The sequence below is a fragment of the Hemitrygon akajei genome, chromosome 6 (assembly GCF_048418815.1).
Source record: "Hemitrygon akajei chromosome 6, sHemAka1.3, whole genome shotgun sequence".
Lineage (NCBI taxonomy): Eukaryota > Metazoa > Chordata > Chondrichthyes > Myliobatiformes > Dasyatidae > Hemitrygon > Hemitrygon akajei.
Window position 1 is genome coordinate 105,397,724 of NC_133129.1, and position 17,677 is coordinate 105,415,400.

Below are 17,677 nucleotides of genomic sequence, written 5' to 3' on the forward strand. Positions count from 1 at the left end.
CACAGCACTGCCAGATGCTTCAGTGAGCAACCAGAGCGCCTTGCATCCAGACCACGCTCTCTTCCTATTACTACCATCAGGCAGGAAGTATAGAAGCCTTAGGTCCCAAACCATCAGTTATTACCCTACAAACATTAGACTCCTGAACCAGTGTGGATAACTTCAATCAGCGCAACTCTAAACTGATTCTACAACCTACAGAATTACCTTCAAGTCTGCAACTAATGTTGTTGGTATTATTTATTGACTTTTTTAAATTATTTGCACAAATTGGCCTTTTTTTGTAAACTGGTTGTTTCTCAGTCTCTGTTGATGTATAGTTTTCATAATTCTATCGTATTTTCTTGGATATACCTGCAAAAATGAATCTCAAGGTAGTATATGGTGACATATACATGCTCAGATAATAAATTTTACTTTGACTTTGAGATGTGTTGATAAATGCAATGGGGCACAGAACATGGGATCCAACAAATGGAATCAGGGTGCCCTCACCCAATGAGTGTGAAGGCGCAGTGTCTAAGTGGGCTGTGGAAAGATGACCACATTTCTTGTACTCTTCTTGGCTTGGAAGTGTTGAGTGGAACAACATAAACATATCTTTGGATCTGATCTATTTTCAATCTACGTTAGACTGCTGCTCCATCAGACAGTTGGAGAGTAGATTCACTCACCGATATGATTTCAGCCTTGGAGATGTTTGGAGCAATGCTCCTCATGAACAATGAACAGGTTTTGTGAAGTGGCCGGGGCTTTGGAGTAACATCTGTCTCCTTCTTCTCCTCCTTGGGTTTTTCTTTGAGCTTTTCTTCCTCCTTCCTCTCCTGCTTCGGTTCATCTGTAAAACACCACAAGGATAATTTCTGGCAGATCTCCTGAGCCAGCCCTCCAGGAGGTGCAAGGCCAGTTTCTATCAGCCTGCCAGGGCTGTGGTTATGTGGTCAGAGTATTATGTGGTGTGAGAGGGCAGTATGGTAAAAGGCCACCAGGGAAGCAAGTCATCTCCAGATCAGTGCTGGATACTGAGGGACTCACCTTCTTTCTGGATCTTCTCATCATCTTCCTTTTGCTTCCCTGTATGAAGATAAAAGTCGCATGAAAAATTGGATCAAACATCTGTATGCTAACCATACACGCTACGACTTGGAGGGAGACAAGTGGTCACTGGCTCAGTAGGGGCAATGCATCGGTGAAGCACTGGTCAGTGGGGGGCCGGGAGAGCGGGCACTGGATTGGTGGGAGACTGGGAGCCACATGAACTGGTTTGGTGGTCTAGTATAAAGCCAGTCCTCAGCAACATTACAGCTAGACAAAACTGGCTTCCTGTGTAGAACTCCTATTTTGCTCAGGAACCTGGAAGGTAAACTGAACTACAGAACTCTGCCCAGAGTTTCCCTCTTAGAGCAGAAATAATTTTGTATGTGGCGCAAATCATTAGAGGAAAAGGGAAGAGGTCAGACTAGAATTTGACAACAACGCAGATACTGAGGGTCTGGCCCCTGCAAACAAGGACTCCAGGTCAAGGGTTTGAACCACCTGGAGGAAATGCGTCAAAAGAAAATGAAAATAAGAGTTTTAAACCTGCTACTGTCTTAAAACACCAGCAGTTCTGGGCTGACGTGTAACTATGGCTTTTGCTGGTTATAGCTTGTACAAGTCTAGTCAGCTTTTACCTAATCTTGTGCTGATGTAATGAGCTTTAGTACGGACAGGAAAAGAGTTCTCAGAAAGCTCTTCTTTTTTGGCTGCTGTGGTGATGTATCACAGGGATTAGTGACCAGGATTCAATGTTTTATAATTTATATTTGACGGCACCAAAGGCAGGGTTGCCAAATGTGTTTATAAAAAGCTGGTAAGAGGATATAAAATAACTACAAGTCCTCATAGGCAGTTTGAGTAGGCAGAGATCTGGAAAACGGAGAATAACATAGAAAATATGAACTTGTTCATTTTGGCAGAAAACATGAAAAGAACCACATTATCTGGTGAAAAATTGTAGAGGTACAGAGGGATCTGGGGGTGCTGGAGCAAGTCTTCAGGCACACCAGGTTCACTGAATGGGAGAACTTTCAATTTAATTTTAAGATAAGTACATGGATGGGGAGGGTTGTGGAGGGCTACAGTCTAGGTGCATCACTCAGATAGGGAGAATAAAACCAGCACTGACTAGATGGGCTGAAGGGCCTGATTCTGTGCTGTAGTGCTCTGTGATTCTATGATGTTAACTGCTTACTGCAATGGCAATTGTACAAAAATGCTCAGTCATCTGAATGATTAACCAATGTCCAGAATACCATGTATTGGTCTCCTTACTTTCAGAAGCTTGTAACTGTGTTGTAATCAGTTCCAAGGTTACTGGCCTGATATCCAGAATGGACAGACTGTCTTATGAAGAAAGGTTGGGCAGGATGAGCTGGTATCTGCTTATGTTTAGAAGACATTGGGCAGGAGGTACAATAGCCTTGGGTCTCATACAACCAGGTTCAGGAGCAGTTACTATTCCACAACTAACAGGCTCCTGAAACAGCATGGATAACTTCACTCATCACTACTCTGAACTGATTATACAACCTACAGACTCACTGTCAAGAACCCTACAACTCTTGTTCTCAGTATTTTGTTTCTGTACAATTCTAAAATTAAACGGTTTGTCATAAGAAGAGCGTTTGATTGCTCTGGGCTTGTTTTCACCAGAATTCAGAAGAATGAGGGGTGACTTGATTGAAACTTATCGAATGGTGAAAAGCCTTGATAGAGTGGATGTGGAGAGGACGTTTCCTATGACGGGAGACTCTAAAACCAGAGGACACGGTCTCAGAATAGAGGGGTGTCCTTTTACAATGGAGATGACGAGGAATTTAGCTAGAGACTGGTGAATCTGTGGAGACCAAGTCTTTATGTATACTTAAGGCAGTGGTTGATTGATTCTTGATTGGCCAGAGTATGAAGGGATATGGGGGGGAGAGAGAGACTGGAGATTGGGGCTGAGAGGAAATATGGGTCAGCCATGATGAAAAGGCAAAGAAGATTCGATGGGCCAAATCTGCCTCTATGTCTTATGATCTAATTTGTCTTCTCTTACACACTGGTTGTTTGTCAGTTTTTGTGTTTATGTATAGCTTCTCAAAAGTTTGTTGTATTTATTTTTCTGTAAATGCCTGCAAGAAAATTGGACAGGTACATGTATGGTAAGGGTATAGTGGGCAATGGTCCTGGTGCACATCAATGGGAGTAGGTAATTTAAGTGGTTCGGCACGAACTAAATGGGCTAAAAGCCAAGAAGGGACGCGCTCACACCAAAGGTTTGAGATGTGTCTATTTTAACACAAAGAGTGTTGTGAACAAAGCGGATGAGCTTAGAGCGTGGATCAGTACTTGGAGATATGATGTGGTGGCCATTAGAGAGACTTGGATGGCTTAGGAACAGGAATGGTCACTTCAAGTGCCGGGTTTTAAATGTTTCAGAAAGGACAGGGAGGGAGGCAAAACAGGTAGGGGTGTGGCACTGTTGATCAGAGATAGTGTCACTGCTGCAGAAAAGGTGGACGCCATGGATGGATTGCCTACGGAGTCTCTGTGGGTGGAGGTTAGGAACAGGAAGGGGTCGATAACTTTACTGGGTGTTTTTTATAGGCTGCCCAATAGTAACAGCGATATCGAGGAGCAGATAGGGAAACAGATCCTGGAAAGGTGTAATAATAACAGAGTTGTCGTGATGGGAGATTTTAATTTCCCAAATATCAATTGGCATCTCCCTAGAGCAAGGAGTTTAGATGGGGTGGAATTTGTTAGGTGTATTCAGGAAGGTTTCTTAACACAGTACGTAGATAAGCCTACAAGAGGAGAGGCTGTACTTGATTTGGTATTGGGAAATGAACCTGGTCAGGTGTCAGATCTCGCAGTGGGAGAGCATTTAGGAGATAGTGATCATAATTCTATCTCCTTTACAATAGCATTGGAGAGAGATAGGAACAGAGTTAGGAAAGTGTTTAATTGGAGTAAGGAGAATTATGAGGCTATCAGGCAGGAAATTGGAGGCTTAAATTGGAAACAGATGTTCTGCGGGATAAGTACAGAAGAAATGTGGCAAATATTCAGGGGATATTTGTGTGGAGTTCTGTATAGGTACGTTCCAATGAGACAGGGAATTTATGGCAGGGTACAGGAACCGTGGTGTACAAAGGCTGTAATAAATCTAGTCAAGAAGAAAAGAAAAGCTTACAAATAGTTCAGAGAGCTAAGTAATGTTAGAGATCTAGAAGATTATAAGGCTACTAGGAAGGAGCTTAAGAAGGAAATTAGGAGAGTCAGAAGGGGCCATGAGAAGCCTTGGTGGGCAGAATTAAGGAAAACCCCAATGCATTCTACAAGTATGTGAAGAGCAAGAGGATAAGACGTGAAAGAATAGGACCTATCAAATGTGACAGTCGTAAAGTGTGTATGGAACCAGAGGAAATAGGAGAGGTACTTAATGAATACTTTACTTCAGTATTCACTATGGAAAGGATCTTAGTGATTGTAGTGATGACTTGCAGAACACTGAAAAGCTTCAGCATGTAGATATTAAGAAAGAGGATGTGCTGGAGGTTTTGGAGAGCATCAAGTTGGATAAGTCACCGGGACCGGATGAAATATACCCCAGGTTACTGTGGGAGGCGAGGGAGGAGATTGCTGAGCCTCTGGCGATGATCTTTGCATCAACAATGGGGACGGGAGAGGTTCCAGAGGACTGGAGGTTGCGGATGTTGTTCCTTTATTCAAGAAAGGGAGTAGAGATAGCTCAGGAAATTACAGACCAGTGAGTCTTACTTCAGTGGTTGTAAGTTGATGGGAGAAGATCCTGAGAGGCAGGATTTATGTACATTTGGAGAGGTATAATACGATTAGGAGTAGTCAGCATGGCTTTGTCAAGGGCACATCATGCCTTACGAGCCTGATCGAATTTTTTGAGGATGTGACTAAACATACTGATGAAGGAAGAGCAGTAGATGTAGTGTATATGGATTTCAGCAAGGCATTTGATAAGGTACCCCATGCAAGGCTTATTGAGAAAGTAAGGAAGCATGGGATACAAGGGGACATTGCTTTGTGGATCCAGAACTGTCTTGCCCACAGAAGGCAAAGAGTGGTTGTAGATGGCTCATATTCTGCATGGAGGTCAGTCACCAGTGGAGTGCTTCAGAGATCTGTTCTGGGACCCTTACTCTTCGTGACTTTTATAAATGACCTGGATGAGGAAGTGGAGGGATGGGTTAGTAAGTTTGCTGATGACACAAAGGTTGGAGGTGTTGTGGATAGTGTGGAGAGCTGTCAGAGGTTACAGCGGGACATTGATAGGATGCAAAACTGGGCTGAGAAGTGGCAGATGGAGTTCAACCCAGATAAGTGTGAAGTGGTTCATTTTGGTAGATCAAATATGATGACAGAATATAGTATTAATGGTAAAACTCTTGGCAGTGTGGAGGATCAGAGGGATCTTGGGATCTGAGTCCATAGGACACTCAAAGCAGCTGTGCAGGTTGTCTCTGTGGTTAAGAAGGCATATGGTGTATTGGCCTTCATCAATAATGGAATTGAATTTAGGAGCCCAAAGGTAATGTTGCAGTTATATAGGACCCTGGTCAGACCCCACTTGGAGTACTGTGCTCAGTTCGGGTCGCCTCACTACAGGAAGGATGTGGAAGCCATAGAAAGGGTGCAGAGGAGATTTACAAGGATGTTGCCTGGATTGGGGAGCATGCCTTATGAGAATAGGTTGAGTGAACTCGGCCTTTTCTCCTTGGAGCGAAGGAGAATAAGAGGTGACCTGATAGAGGTGTATAAGATGATGAGAGGCATTGATTGTGTGGACAGTCAGAGGCATTTTCCTAGGGCTGAAATGGTTGCCACAAGAGGGCACAGATTTAAGGTGCTGGGGAGTAGAGATAGAGGAGATGTCAGGGGTAAGTTTTTTATTCAGAGAGTGGTGTGTGTGGAATGGGCTGCCGGCAATGGTGGTGGAGGCGGATTTTTAGATAGGTACATGGAGCTTAGTAAAATAGAGGGTTATGGTAGGGACATATGTGCTTTCTAAGGTAGGGACATGTTCGGCACAACTTTGTGAGCCGAAGGGCCTGTATTGTGCTGTAGGTTTTCTCTGTCTATGTTTCTAAGCCCTTTACTTTCCTATGACTCTAAAATGAATCTCAAGGTAGCATATGGTACTTAGGTAATAAATTTGACTTTAAGAGGGCACAGTTGAGATGTACAGGGTTGGGATGGATAGTTACAGTAGATGCAGAATCTAGAAATGAGGATCACTATTTAAAGTGATTATCGATTAAAGGCCAATGTGACAAGCTTTTTCTTACCGCAGTTTGGAACTTATTCCTCAGAAGGATAATGGGCTGTGAGGGAGGAGGTGAAGGGGCAAGTGTAGTACTTGTCCCGCTTGCAGGGAGATCAGTGAGGAGGGACAAACGGACAAGGGAGTCACACAGAGAGTGATCCTTCCAGAAAGTGGAGTATGTGGGGGACGGAAAGATGCGTTAATTGCAGAGTACCAGGAAGAAGTTCAGTGGCGAGAAACACACCAACATCTGTAACTTGGGAAAGGTTGAGTGGTGAAATGCTCTTGAACTCTCAGAGTTGCACATGGTACTATGAGTATAATGAAAACTTTATAGTACCTGGGTCCTCCTCGTCCTTTCTTTCAACACCTGGCGGCACAATTTCTGGCTCAGACTCTGAGTCGGAGGCAGTGGCATCATCCTCATCGTAGCTGTCATCTCCACTATGCTTCCTCTTGCGCTTCTTCGCAGCCTGAATGTTTACACGGGGCACATGGTGTCAGCTAGTGAGCAGAGTCCACAAAACACCCACACTAAAACTCCGCGTGCTAACGCTCACAGATCCACCACCAATGGTTTCAGCCATGTTAAGGCAGCTGATGCTGGGATACATTATAGGATGCACTGGGACACATCATCAGTGATGTAACCTGGGGTCATCGGGTGTTTTGGGTCTTTCAACGTCAGACGCTCTCACCCAAATGATCAGGCCCTGGCTTATGTCCTAGCTGCATTGGTTCATAGGTCACACCTCTTGATCCGCAGCCATCTGGAGACTTGCTCAGCAGCCTCTCTGATGGTCCTAATGGCACTTGTACCTGCAACCCCTGTAATGCCAATGCAAGAGTGGGTTTTGCACAGTAAGCAGCCAGCAAATTCTCTACACTTCACCTCAATAGGCTCCACCCATCTCTGGCGATACTCTAGCAGATCCTGGTATTTGGCTTTCATACACTCAAACACCTGCTCAGTCCAGTCTTCCCAAGGCACTGTCAGTTCGACCATGACCACCTCCTTTGAGGTTTTTGACAGAAGCCTGCTGGTGATTGAGGCTGAGGATGTGGTTAGTCACCAGCTTTAACAAAGGCTATGGGCTTTCTGGATTGGCTTTGTGCCTACTGTTGTTAATGGCCAGATAAATCTGCCTCAACCCTCAGTGGAGTTCAGAAGTTTAAGAGGCAGCTTGACAAGGAATCAAGGAAGATGATGGCTTTTTTACTGGTTGGAGTGAAGTCTAAGACAAGGAGGTACTTCCTTCAAATCAAAAAGCTTACTAAATCCTTCACACATAAGGCAGCAGATATAGAGGACAGCATGTCACCAAAGACTACCAAATTTCCACAGAAGTATCATGAAGAGCATTCTGACTGGTTGTACCACAGAACAGGATTGGAAAAAGCTGTACAGGGTGGTAAACTCAGCCAGGTCCATCATGGACCACCGGCCTCCTCACCATCGAGGACATCTTCAAAAGACAATGCCTCACGAAGTCGCCATCCATCATTAAGAACCCCCACCTATCAGGACATGCCCTCTTCTCATAACTACCATCAGGGAGGAGGTACAGGAGCCTGAAGACACATATCGAACATTTTAGGAACAGCTTCTTCCTCCTGCCAACTGATTTCTGAACAGTTCAGGAACCCCGTGAACACTACCTCACTATTTTACTCCCTTTTTGCACTATGTTTTTTTAATTGTAATTTAGAGTGAATTTTATGTATTGCACTGCAATGCCCCTGCAAAACAAATTTCACGACATAAGTCAGTGATAATAAACCTGATTTTGAGTTGTTTCCTCAAATAAATATAGACAAAGGATTATTTCACCGAGCACCTAACAGAAAAAACTGATCTCTCTACTTTCCATTCCCATTCCGACATGCTTTTAGGACCCCCTCGATTTCTAGAACTTCCCATAATTACCTCCCCCCTTCACCATTCCCATTTTTCTCTCTCGCGCCTTATTTCCTTACCTACCCAATACCTCCCTCTGGTTCTCCTCCTCATTCCCTTTCTCCCATGATCTTCTACCCACTCCTATTAGATACTCCCTTCTCCAGCCCTTTATCTCTTTCACCAATCTTTATTGCCCAGCTCTTTATTTCACCCCTCCCCCCTCCCGGTTTCACCTATCACCTACTGCCAGAACAAGCAGGATCTCTCAGTGCCCACCCATTTCAATTTCACTTCCCTTTCTGATACTTTCTGATTCTGATCCCTTTCTGATTCCCTTCCCTTCACTGGCCTCCTCCATTGTCGGGATAAGGCCACACTTAGGTTGGAGGAACAACAGCTTGTATTCCATCTGGGTAGCCTCCAACCTGGTGGCATGAACATCAATTTCTCAAACTTCCAGTAATGCCACCCCCCACCCCCTTCACCCTCTCTCATCTCCTTGCCAGTCCATCGTCTCCCGCTAGTGCTCCTCCCCCCTTTCTCCTTTCTTCCATGGCCTTTTGTCTCTTTCACCAATCAAATTTCTAGCTCTTTGCTTCACCTATCGCATAGTGTTTTTCTCTCTCCGTGCCCCCACCTTTCAAATCTACTCCTCAGCTTTTTTTTCTCTAATCCTGCCAAAGAGTTTCAGCCCGAAACGTCACTGTACTTTTTTCCATAGATGCTGCCTGGCCTGCTGAATTTCTCCAGCATTGTGTGTGCATTGCTCAGATTTCCAGCATCCACAGAGTTTCTCGTTTGTCATTTGACCTTGTACTTCTTCCTTTCCACCCCGACCTTCCTACTCTGAGATTGCCTTTTGTCCAGTCCAGATGAAGGGTCTCAGTCCCAACATCGACTGCTTATTATTTTCCTTAGATGCTGCCTGTCCTGCTGAGTTCCTCCAGCACTTTGAGTGTGTGTGTGTGTTGTTCTGGATTTCCAGCATCTGCAGACTTTCTCATTTTTGTGACAAAAGATTATTTTGATGTTGAAGAGTGTTATCCCACTGGGAGCTAATACAGGGGCATGGGATTACAGATGAATCTCAAACTCATTAAGGATTGGCACAAGGATACAGAGGGACCTTTTCAATTAGAGGGCTGAGTGAGTTGGGACTCCTGTTGAAAGTGCCTTACATCGAGACCACAGATTTTGGAGTGTCAGGTCTCGTCTATCCCTGTTGTTCAGGTGGGGTGCTGATGGGCAAGGCTAAGACAGAACGCACCAGTCTCCTGCTCTTGATTTCCACAGGCCAAGTGAGCGGAGCCCTAATGGTGGCCTGCCACGAGGCAAATCCCAGCCAACTCGCCTGATGCCTCAATCCTGATGAAGGGACATTGACTGTTTATCCCCTCCTGTCCTGCTGAGATCCTTCAGCATTTTGTATATGTTGCTCCAGCCAACTCGATGCACTGGTGGAAATGGGTCCCTGCTGCATTCCTGAGCTATTCTTCAACAAAACAACCTATTCCCCACTGGAGAAAATGTTTTAATGGCACAACCCACAAGTAATAAGTGAACACACAACCTTCACAGGCACAGAGCTGTCCTTGGCTGGTTCTCTCTGGGCAGTATCACCCTTGTCTTCCCCATCCTCGCCCTTCTCCTCATCGCGCAGTTCCTTGGATTTTCCATCATCCTTGTCCTGTTGCATCTTTGCATCGCCTGTCTGCTCACCACCTTCTGCCTGGGAAGAGGAGTCACTCACATTACACGGTGCACACAGACAAAATCTACACACATTGCCCGTACTATGAGCGTGCGCACACACACACAGTAAGGATGCTGCCTGGATTAGAGAGCATGCTTTATGTGGATACATTTAGCAAACTAGGACTTTTGTCTTTTTTTTTGTAAAGGAGGATGAGAGATGTACAAGATGATCAGAGACAAAGTGGATGAAGAAAGGTTGAGGGAGATGGCAGATTTAGAGGAGAAAAGGTAGGACAAGACTCATAAACAACAACTGAGATTGACTGCATGGCCTCTTGGCCAAATATCTGTGTGCTCCAGACAATAAACCAAGCACAGAGGGGACAACATCCTGTAGTTTACAATGACATAGCTATGTCTAACTTCAAGCCTTGCATCACTGGGAACCAGGAGAAAACAATTACCTTTTTGGCATCTTCTTCTTTCTCTTTATCCACTGCCTTCCTGTCATTATCTAAGACCCTCCCCTCCTCCTTCTTCACAGGCTCCATTTTGTCTGTCTTTTCCTCTTCATCTTCAAGGTCTAGAATTTTTACATCAATTTGTGTTCCACCTTCCATCTTTATAACAGCTGCTCAAGAGAATGAAAAGATATTCATTCAAGAGGACATGTGAACATAGTGTACTGTATCTACTGAAGATAGCATGAATCCAGGGACACAGGATAAGGAGATGCTTTACTATAGCTTGAGAGAACATCTCAGTGTCTCACAGTGCCAAAGTCAAAGGCAATTTATTACTGTAAGTACATACATGTTACCATATACTATATTCAGATTGATTTTTGCAGGCATTGAGAGGAAACATTTTTAAAAATACAATAGAGTTTATGAAAAATTACACATTAACAAATTCTAAAAAACAACCAATGTGCAAAGGAAGACAAAATGTGCACAAAAATACCGAGAGTGTGATTTGTAGATACCTTGAAAGTAAGACTGTAGGTTGTAGAATCAGTTCAGAGTTGAGCTTATGCACACCAGTTCAGCAGCTTGATGATGGTAGGGTAATATTAATGGTAAGACAGTGTGGCAGTGTGGAGGATCAGAGGGATCTTGGGGTCCGAGTCCATAGGACGTTCAAAGCAGCTGCACAGGTTGGCTCTGTGGTTAAGAAGGCATATGGTGTATTGACCTTCATCAATCGTGGAACCGAGAGGTAATGTTGCAGCTCTCGGACCCTGGTCAAACCCCACTTGGAGTACTGTGCTCAGTTCTGGTTGCCTCACTACAGGAAGGATGCGGAAACCATAGAAAGGGTGCAGAGGAGATTTACAAGGATGTTGCCTGGATTGGGAAGCATGCTTTATGAAAACAGGTTGAGAGAACTCGGCCTTTTCTCCTTGGAGCGACGGAGAATGAGAGGTAACTTGATAGTGTATAAGATGATGAGAGGAACTGATCATGTGGATAGTCAGAGGCTTTTTCCCAGGGATAAGATGGCTGCCACAGAAGGGCACAGGTTTAAGGTGCTTGGGAGTAGGTACAGAGGAGATGTTTTTTACTCGAGAATGGTGAGTGCGTGGAATGGGCTGCCGGCAACGGTAGTGGAGGCGGATATGATAGGGTCTTTTAAGAGACTCCAGTCCGGCTGGTGGTGCAATGACACAGCGCCGGACTCCGGAGCAAAGGCTCCCGAGTTCGAATCCAAGTCGGGCCACCCCAAGCACGCTCTCCATCCGTGCCAGGTTGAGTGTCACACTAGCCACTCGGCCTCATTAAAAAATAAAAGGATCGAGTCAGGAACATTCATATCATGACCCGGTTAATCCGAAAGGAGATCAATCCTGACACCACGCACCAGACAAGAATGGCTGACTGTTTGGTGCGACACACTAAAAAAAGAGACTTCTGGATAGGTACACGGAGCTTAGAAAAATAGAGGGCTATGGGTAACCCTAGTAATTTCTAAGGTAGGGACATGTTCGGCACAACTTTGTGGGCCGAAGAGCCTGTATTGCGCTGTAGGTTTTCTAATAACTTTCCTGGTGGTGTGGGACCGAAGGCTCCTGTACCTCCTGCCTAAACGATCATTGTTATTAATGAAACAGCAATGGTCCCACACTGCCCCCAACACACTGCAGCCCCTCCAACTGTACAGCACGCACTCAATGCTTCCCCTCTTACTCCACAAACCCTAATCTTCGAATATTTAGTGCAATACAAAAGCAGTTGGTCTGTGAGGTGGAGTTATGAGACATCTTTTTGTTGTATTGTTACTGACCAAGGTGAGACAGACAGAGGATGGGGGAATGGGAACTGGAGAGTGGGAGCGCAGCAGAAGGGAGGGAGAGACAGAGGCCAGTCACACCAGCAGCAATGAGACAACTGTACAGAGGGGTCACAGGCCACGATCAGAAAAGGTTGCAGAGGGTTGTAAACTCAGCCAGTTCCATAGTGGACACAACCTGCCCATCTTTGAAGACATATTCAAAGGCAATGGCTCAAAAAGGTAGCTACCATCCAGGATTGGTATCATCAGGGAGGAGCTACAGGAGCCTGGAGTCACACAGTCAACATTTTAGGAACAGCTTTTTCTCCCCACGCTTAGATTTCTTAATGGATCATAAATACACAAACACTACCTGAATATTTTTGCTCTTTTTTGACATTTTTTTTATATATATAGCTCTATCTCTATAGTAATTTATATTTCATTTTATGTATTACTTCGGCTGGTGGTGTAGTGGCATCTCTGCTGGACTTCAGAGCGAGTGGTCCCAAGTTCAAATCCGGCTGGCTCCTTGCACGCCTTCCATCCGTGCTGGGAATATCAAGCTAGCAACTCAGCCTCATAGAACAGATAAACGTTAAAGAAACAGCAAAGTTGCCACCTGATGTGCCAAATAAGGCGCAGGGAGGAACTTTACCTTTATGTATTACATTGTACTGTTGCTGCAAAACGATGAATTTCATGATACATCTCTATGATCATAAACCTGATTCTGACAACAGCAACAATTACCTGCATCTAACGCCTTCATGATGATGTTGGCCTTATCAATGTCAAGTGAGAGGCCATCAAACCAGCCGTGCTCCATCAGGTAACAGTAAACACTGAGCCGCGTGCGAAGGCCAAAGTCAGCCTCCTGCTTCCGCTTCCCAGCCTCGTCCGGGTGGTATTTAGAGCGGAACCTTTGAAAATGTAAAGACAATTTTGTTTGTTGGTGCAATTCAGAGCATGGGGCAATGGCAAAAGCAGCAGAGAAGTTCATTAGAAAACATGCAGCAAGCAGGGATTCACCAGAGAGGGAGAGATCAAACAAGGCAGGATCATCACTCAAACAGCCACTGCTGTTTCAGGATATTGGGTGTGACCCTTCTTTGAAAGACATTCAATTGATGCTGGACTCTCAGTCTGCATATTAGAAAGGGGTAGGCGAAGGTGAGCATTTTATATTGTAATGTGTGATATGTCTTGTCCTGTGTGTACAGGGTCAAATCTAAAAACGTGACTGTGAAGTATCTACATAAACACTGGTGTTGCCTGCCCTACACTGCAACACTGTTACACTGGCATCCCAGGAGCAGTTTAACCAGGATGACAATCTCCCTGGGACCCTCCTTTGTAATGTAACTGGCTGTGTGTGTCAATGTGCTTGATACAACAGGGTTCTAGTCACCATGATACAGCCTCTGATTCAACCCCAAGCCCACTGGAATTCTGTTGTTCTGACTCAGCATAACGTGTTTGGTTGTCAGAATGCCCGTCACACAGTATTTGTGTATAAAATGGACTCAAACAGATTTTTAACTATACCAACATTGTTTTTTTACTTGAGATATGGGATTGTGGCTACCTGTATGTGGTGTGGCACACAGCAGTATCAGCAAGCTATTTATCTCTTCCCTATTGAGTGAGAGGAACAGCTGGACCTTAGTTGCCCACTGTACTCCCACCAATCACTCAACTCCTTTTGCACTTTGGCCTTCATAAATCAAAGCATTAAGTAGAGTTGGTATGAATAACAGTTCAGCATGGACTAGATGGATTGAAGGGCACTTCTGTGCTGTAGGGCTCCATGACTATCTGATCATTTAGCGACAGCAGCACTCTAAGCGGCTTTTAGAAGAAGTATTGCACTACAACCTGTAGATATCAGCACTACAATAAGCAACTGAGCCAGAGGAAACCTGTCCAGTGCAGGAGGAACATTTCTGATTCCTGCACCCTCCTGCTTTATTGTTTTCAGCAATCAGCTCTAACTTCATGGAAGTTCCTTGTTCCCAGGGGCAGGGGATATAACATATTATCAGTCCTTGCTATGACTCCAAATCCCTGGTGTGTCGTGCCAACAGCGAGCAGGAATATCCCTACTTTGCAATGTGTTAACGGCAGTTTCAGCTATTCAGCAATCGTCAACACAGCTCAGGGATACAGGCCACAAGCCCAACAGGGATTTCATAAAGAAATCCACAGAATGTTTGGATCTTTTAATCCAAGGTTACGAGAGGATATAGACAGACTGCAGACTTGGGCAGAAAAATGGCAGATGGAGTTCAATATGGACAAGTGTGAGGTGATGCATTTTGGAAGGACAAACCAGAAGACTGAGTACAGGATTAATGGTCAGTTACTTAAGAGTGTGGATGAACAAAGGGACCTTGGGGTTCAAATCCATACATCCCTCAAGGTCGCTGCACAGGTTGATAGGGTAGTTAAGAAGGCCTATGGGTTGCTAGGCTTCATTAACAGGGGGATTGAGTTCAAGATTAGAGAGGTCATGTTGCAACTCTACACATCTCTGGTGAGACCGCACTTAGAGTATTGTTAGAGTATTGTGTTCAATTCTGGTCACCTCATTATAGGATGGATGTGGAAGCTATGGAGAGGGTGCAGAGGAGATTTACCCCAGGACGTTGCCTGGTTTGGAGAACAAGTCATATGGAGCAAGGTTAGTAGAGCTGGAACTTTTCTCTTTGGAGTGTAGAAGAATGAGAGGGGACTTGATAGGCATAGATAGGGTGGATAGTCAGTACCTGTTTCCCAGGGCACCAATAGCAAACACCAGAGGGCATATGTACAAAATTAAGGGAGGGATATTTAGGGGAGACATCAGGGGTAAGTTTTTTACACAGAGGGTTGTGAGTGCCTGCAATGACTTGCCAGGGATGGTGGTGGAGGCTAAACCATTAGGGGTATTTAAGAGCCTCTTGGACAGGCACATGGATGAAAGAAAAATGGAGGGTTATGGGGTAGTGTGGGTTTAGTACTTTTTTTTAAGGATTATATGGGTCGGCACAACATGGAGGGCTGAAGGGCTTGTACTGTGCCGTAGTGTTCTATGGTTCTAAGGGTTTGGACATTGTAAGGGTAGCTTCCATGAAGGGGGAAAAGTGTGGTAATTATGCAAGTCAGGCAGCATCTGTGGAAACAGCAGCAACCTATGTTTCAGGTCTGGAACTTACATCAGAACCTCGAATGAGTGCCCTGAACATCAAACATTAACTGGCTCTCGCTTAATAGATATTGCCTGACATACCAAGTAGTTCAGCATTTTCTGCTTTTGAAGTAAATATCCAAGATATATCCAGTATTTTTTTAAATCTTAATTTACAGAGATTGATAGAAATCTGTGGGCAAGGGTAATGGGAACTACAGGCCCAAGAACAGGTGACTGGAATGACAATGCAGACCAGCTACCGAGTCATTGACCAACATCGAGAATTCAGATGGCTTGCTGCTGTTAAGAGTCATAGAGCACCACAGTACTGAAACAGGCCCTTCGGCCCATCCAGTCTCTGCTAAACTGTAACTCTGCCCGTCTCATTGACCCATAGTTAGGCCACAGTCCTCCATGACCTTCACATTCATTTACTTCTCCAAACTTCTCAAATATTCCCTGCTGTTAATCAGCTGATTCAAGGAACACAGGGGAAGGTGTTAAAGACCTACCAGTGCCTCCAAAGCAAAGTATTTCTGCTACGGGTTGCTGGACTGCTCTCTTTGGGAGCAGGCAACAAGAGCGTTCAGGAAGATTAGGGGGGATTTCAGGAGGTCGATAAGAGCTTATCAGATTTGGACAGGGCAAGAGTGGACAGCTGTTTCCATTAGAAAATGAAGCAAGGACCAGGAAAGATAGATTTACAACACACAAATTCTATTAACTTTAAAAGCTGGGACACTCTTGCCTCTACAGTATCCTTCCTTTAATCCTTTGCACTGCTGTACCACTGCCATCACCACATCTTTACAAAACTCACTGTGGGAGAGACACTCATTCGGACCATGGGTCCTTTCTTGTATTCCTGCCTTGCTTGTTACCGTCACCTCTGGAGAACCCCAAACAATTAGAAAGGACAAAACAAATAAAAAACCCTAGCAAAAGAACATGAACAAATCACCAATTATAATTTTGTTTTTTTTAAAAAGCAAAGAAACCTTTTACTTCAAGAATTATTGTTTTGGCAGCTTACGTACGGATAAAATAATAATACTTAGGTGTCGAAGTCATCTTGAAGAATCTCAAGTGTGCGAGCGAGCGTTTTGTTGCTTCGTTTCATTTGCACTGATTGTGACCCTCACTGACTAAGCACTAACACTTTGGGATTACTAGACACTGCATTGTGCGCAGTGTGTGGCTAACTAGTAGTTCTCATACAAGGGTCTCCACTGCAGCGTGCCAGGATTTGCTTCACATTTTGCCCTCCTGCACCTTGTCTTCAAAGGGGGGGAAGAAAGGTGTCAGAATTAACATTATACAAACAAAAAAAGACTGCAAACTCCAGATAACAAAAGGACAAAAAAATGAAGATATTAGTTAAAAACGATATTTTCCCTTGTATCAGCTCACTTTGGTGACGAGGCAGACATGTGCTATGTTGCTGCCTCCCACGTCCAAAACACACCGATAAATTTCCTGGATAAATTCTGTAGATGGAGAGAAATACTCAGGGGCGGGAGAAAAATACACACACAGGAGAGAATGTGTCAGCAGTTTGGATCTCATTCTTTTAAACAACTGAGGTGGTTACTGTAATCGTGCCCCCCCGCCCCCCAGCTCAGAGATCAGTGGCCAGTGTTCTCAGCAGTACTCACCTTGGAGGTTGGTGATAATCCTCTGCGGTTCCGCTCACTATTGCAGCCCTGCTCCTAAAGGTACTGGGCCTATGGGGAGGCTGTACCCTGATCACACTTCATCATTGGAGTCAATACTCAGCATGGTAACATAGTGGTCAGCATAAAGCTTTACAGCACCAGCAAACCAGGTTCAATTCTCACCACTCTCTGTGACCACTTGGGTTTCCTCCAGGTGTTCTGGTTTCCTCCCAAAGCATTATGGGTTAGTAGGTCACATGGATGTAATTGGGTGGTCCAGGCTCATTGGGCTAGAACAGCCCGTACTGTGCTGTAGCTCTAAATAAACAAGATAAATAAGCAACGTGTTGGCAAGCATCTGTTAGGTCAGATATTGACCTGTGGACTTCCTTGTCCTTGCTGTTTCAGGTCTAGGAACTATCAGAAGATCTGGCCACAGCCCAACCCAAACACTCCATAAGACAAAGGAGCAAAATTAGGCCATTCAGTCCACCAAGCCTGCCCTGCAAGTTCCAAGAGTCAGTCTCCCTTTCCATCCTGAGGGATGTTTCTATAAATATCTAATACTATACTGATCATGGTTCCCCCCCCCGCCACCACCACCCACTAAAGCATGTGGCCAGTAAACCTGGCACATTACCAGTGCTGTGTCACTA

The 17,677-nt window shown here is 44.7% G+C and overlaps 1 protein-coding gene across 3 annotated transcripts in view; it reads right to left on the minus strand.

The window, feature by feature from the left end:
* Positions 1-17,677, minus strand: part of srrt (serrate RNA effector molecule homolog (Arabidopsis)) — a 72,571-nt gene that overhangs the window by 39,865 nt on the left and 15,029 nt on the right. For all 3 annotated transcript variants that reach the window (XM_073049051.1, XM_073049048.1, XM_073049050.1), the window contains exons 6-11: positions 12,948-13,117; positions 10,388-10,554; positions 9,799-9,957; positions 6,669-6,801; positions 1,036-1,074; positions 675-838 (exon numbers count right to left, since the gene is read on the minus strand). In XM_073049051.1, coding sequence (XP_072905152.1) covers positions 675-838; positions 1,036-1,074; positions 6,669-6,801; positions 9,799-9,957; positions 10,388-10,554; positions 12,948-13,117 — 832 coding nt within the window. The remainder of the gene's footprint in view (positions 1-674; positions 839-1,035; positions 1,075-6,668; positions 6,802-9,798; positions 9,958-10,387; positions 10,555-12,947; positions 13,118-17,677) is intronic.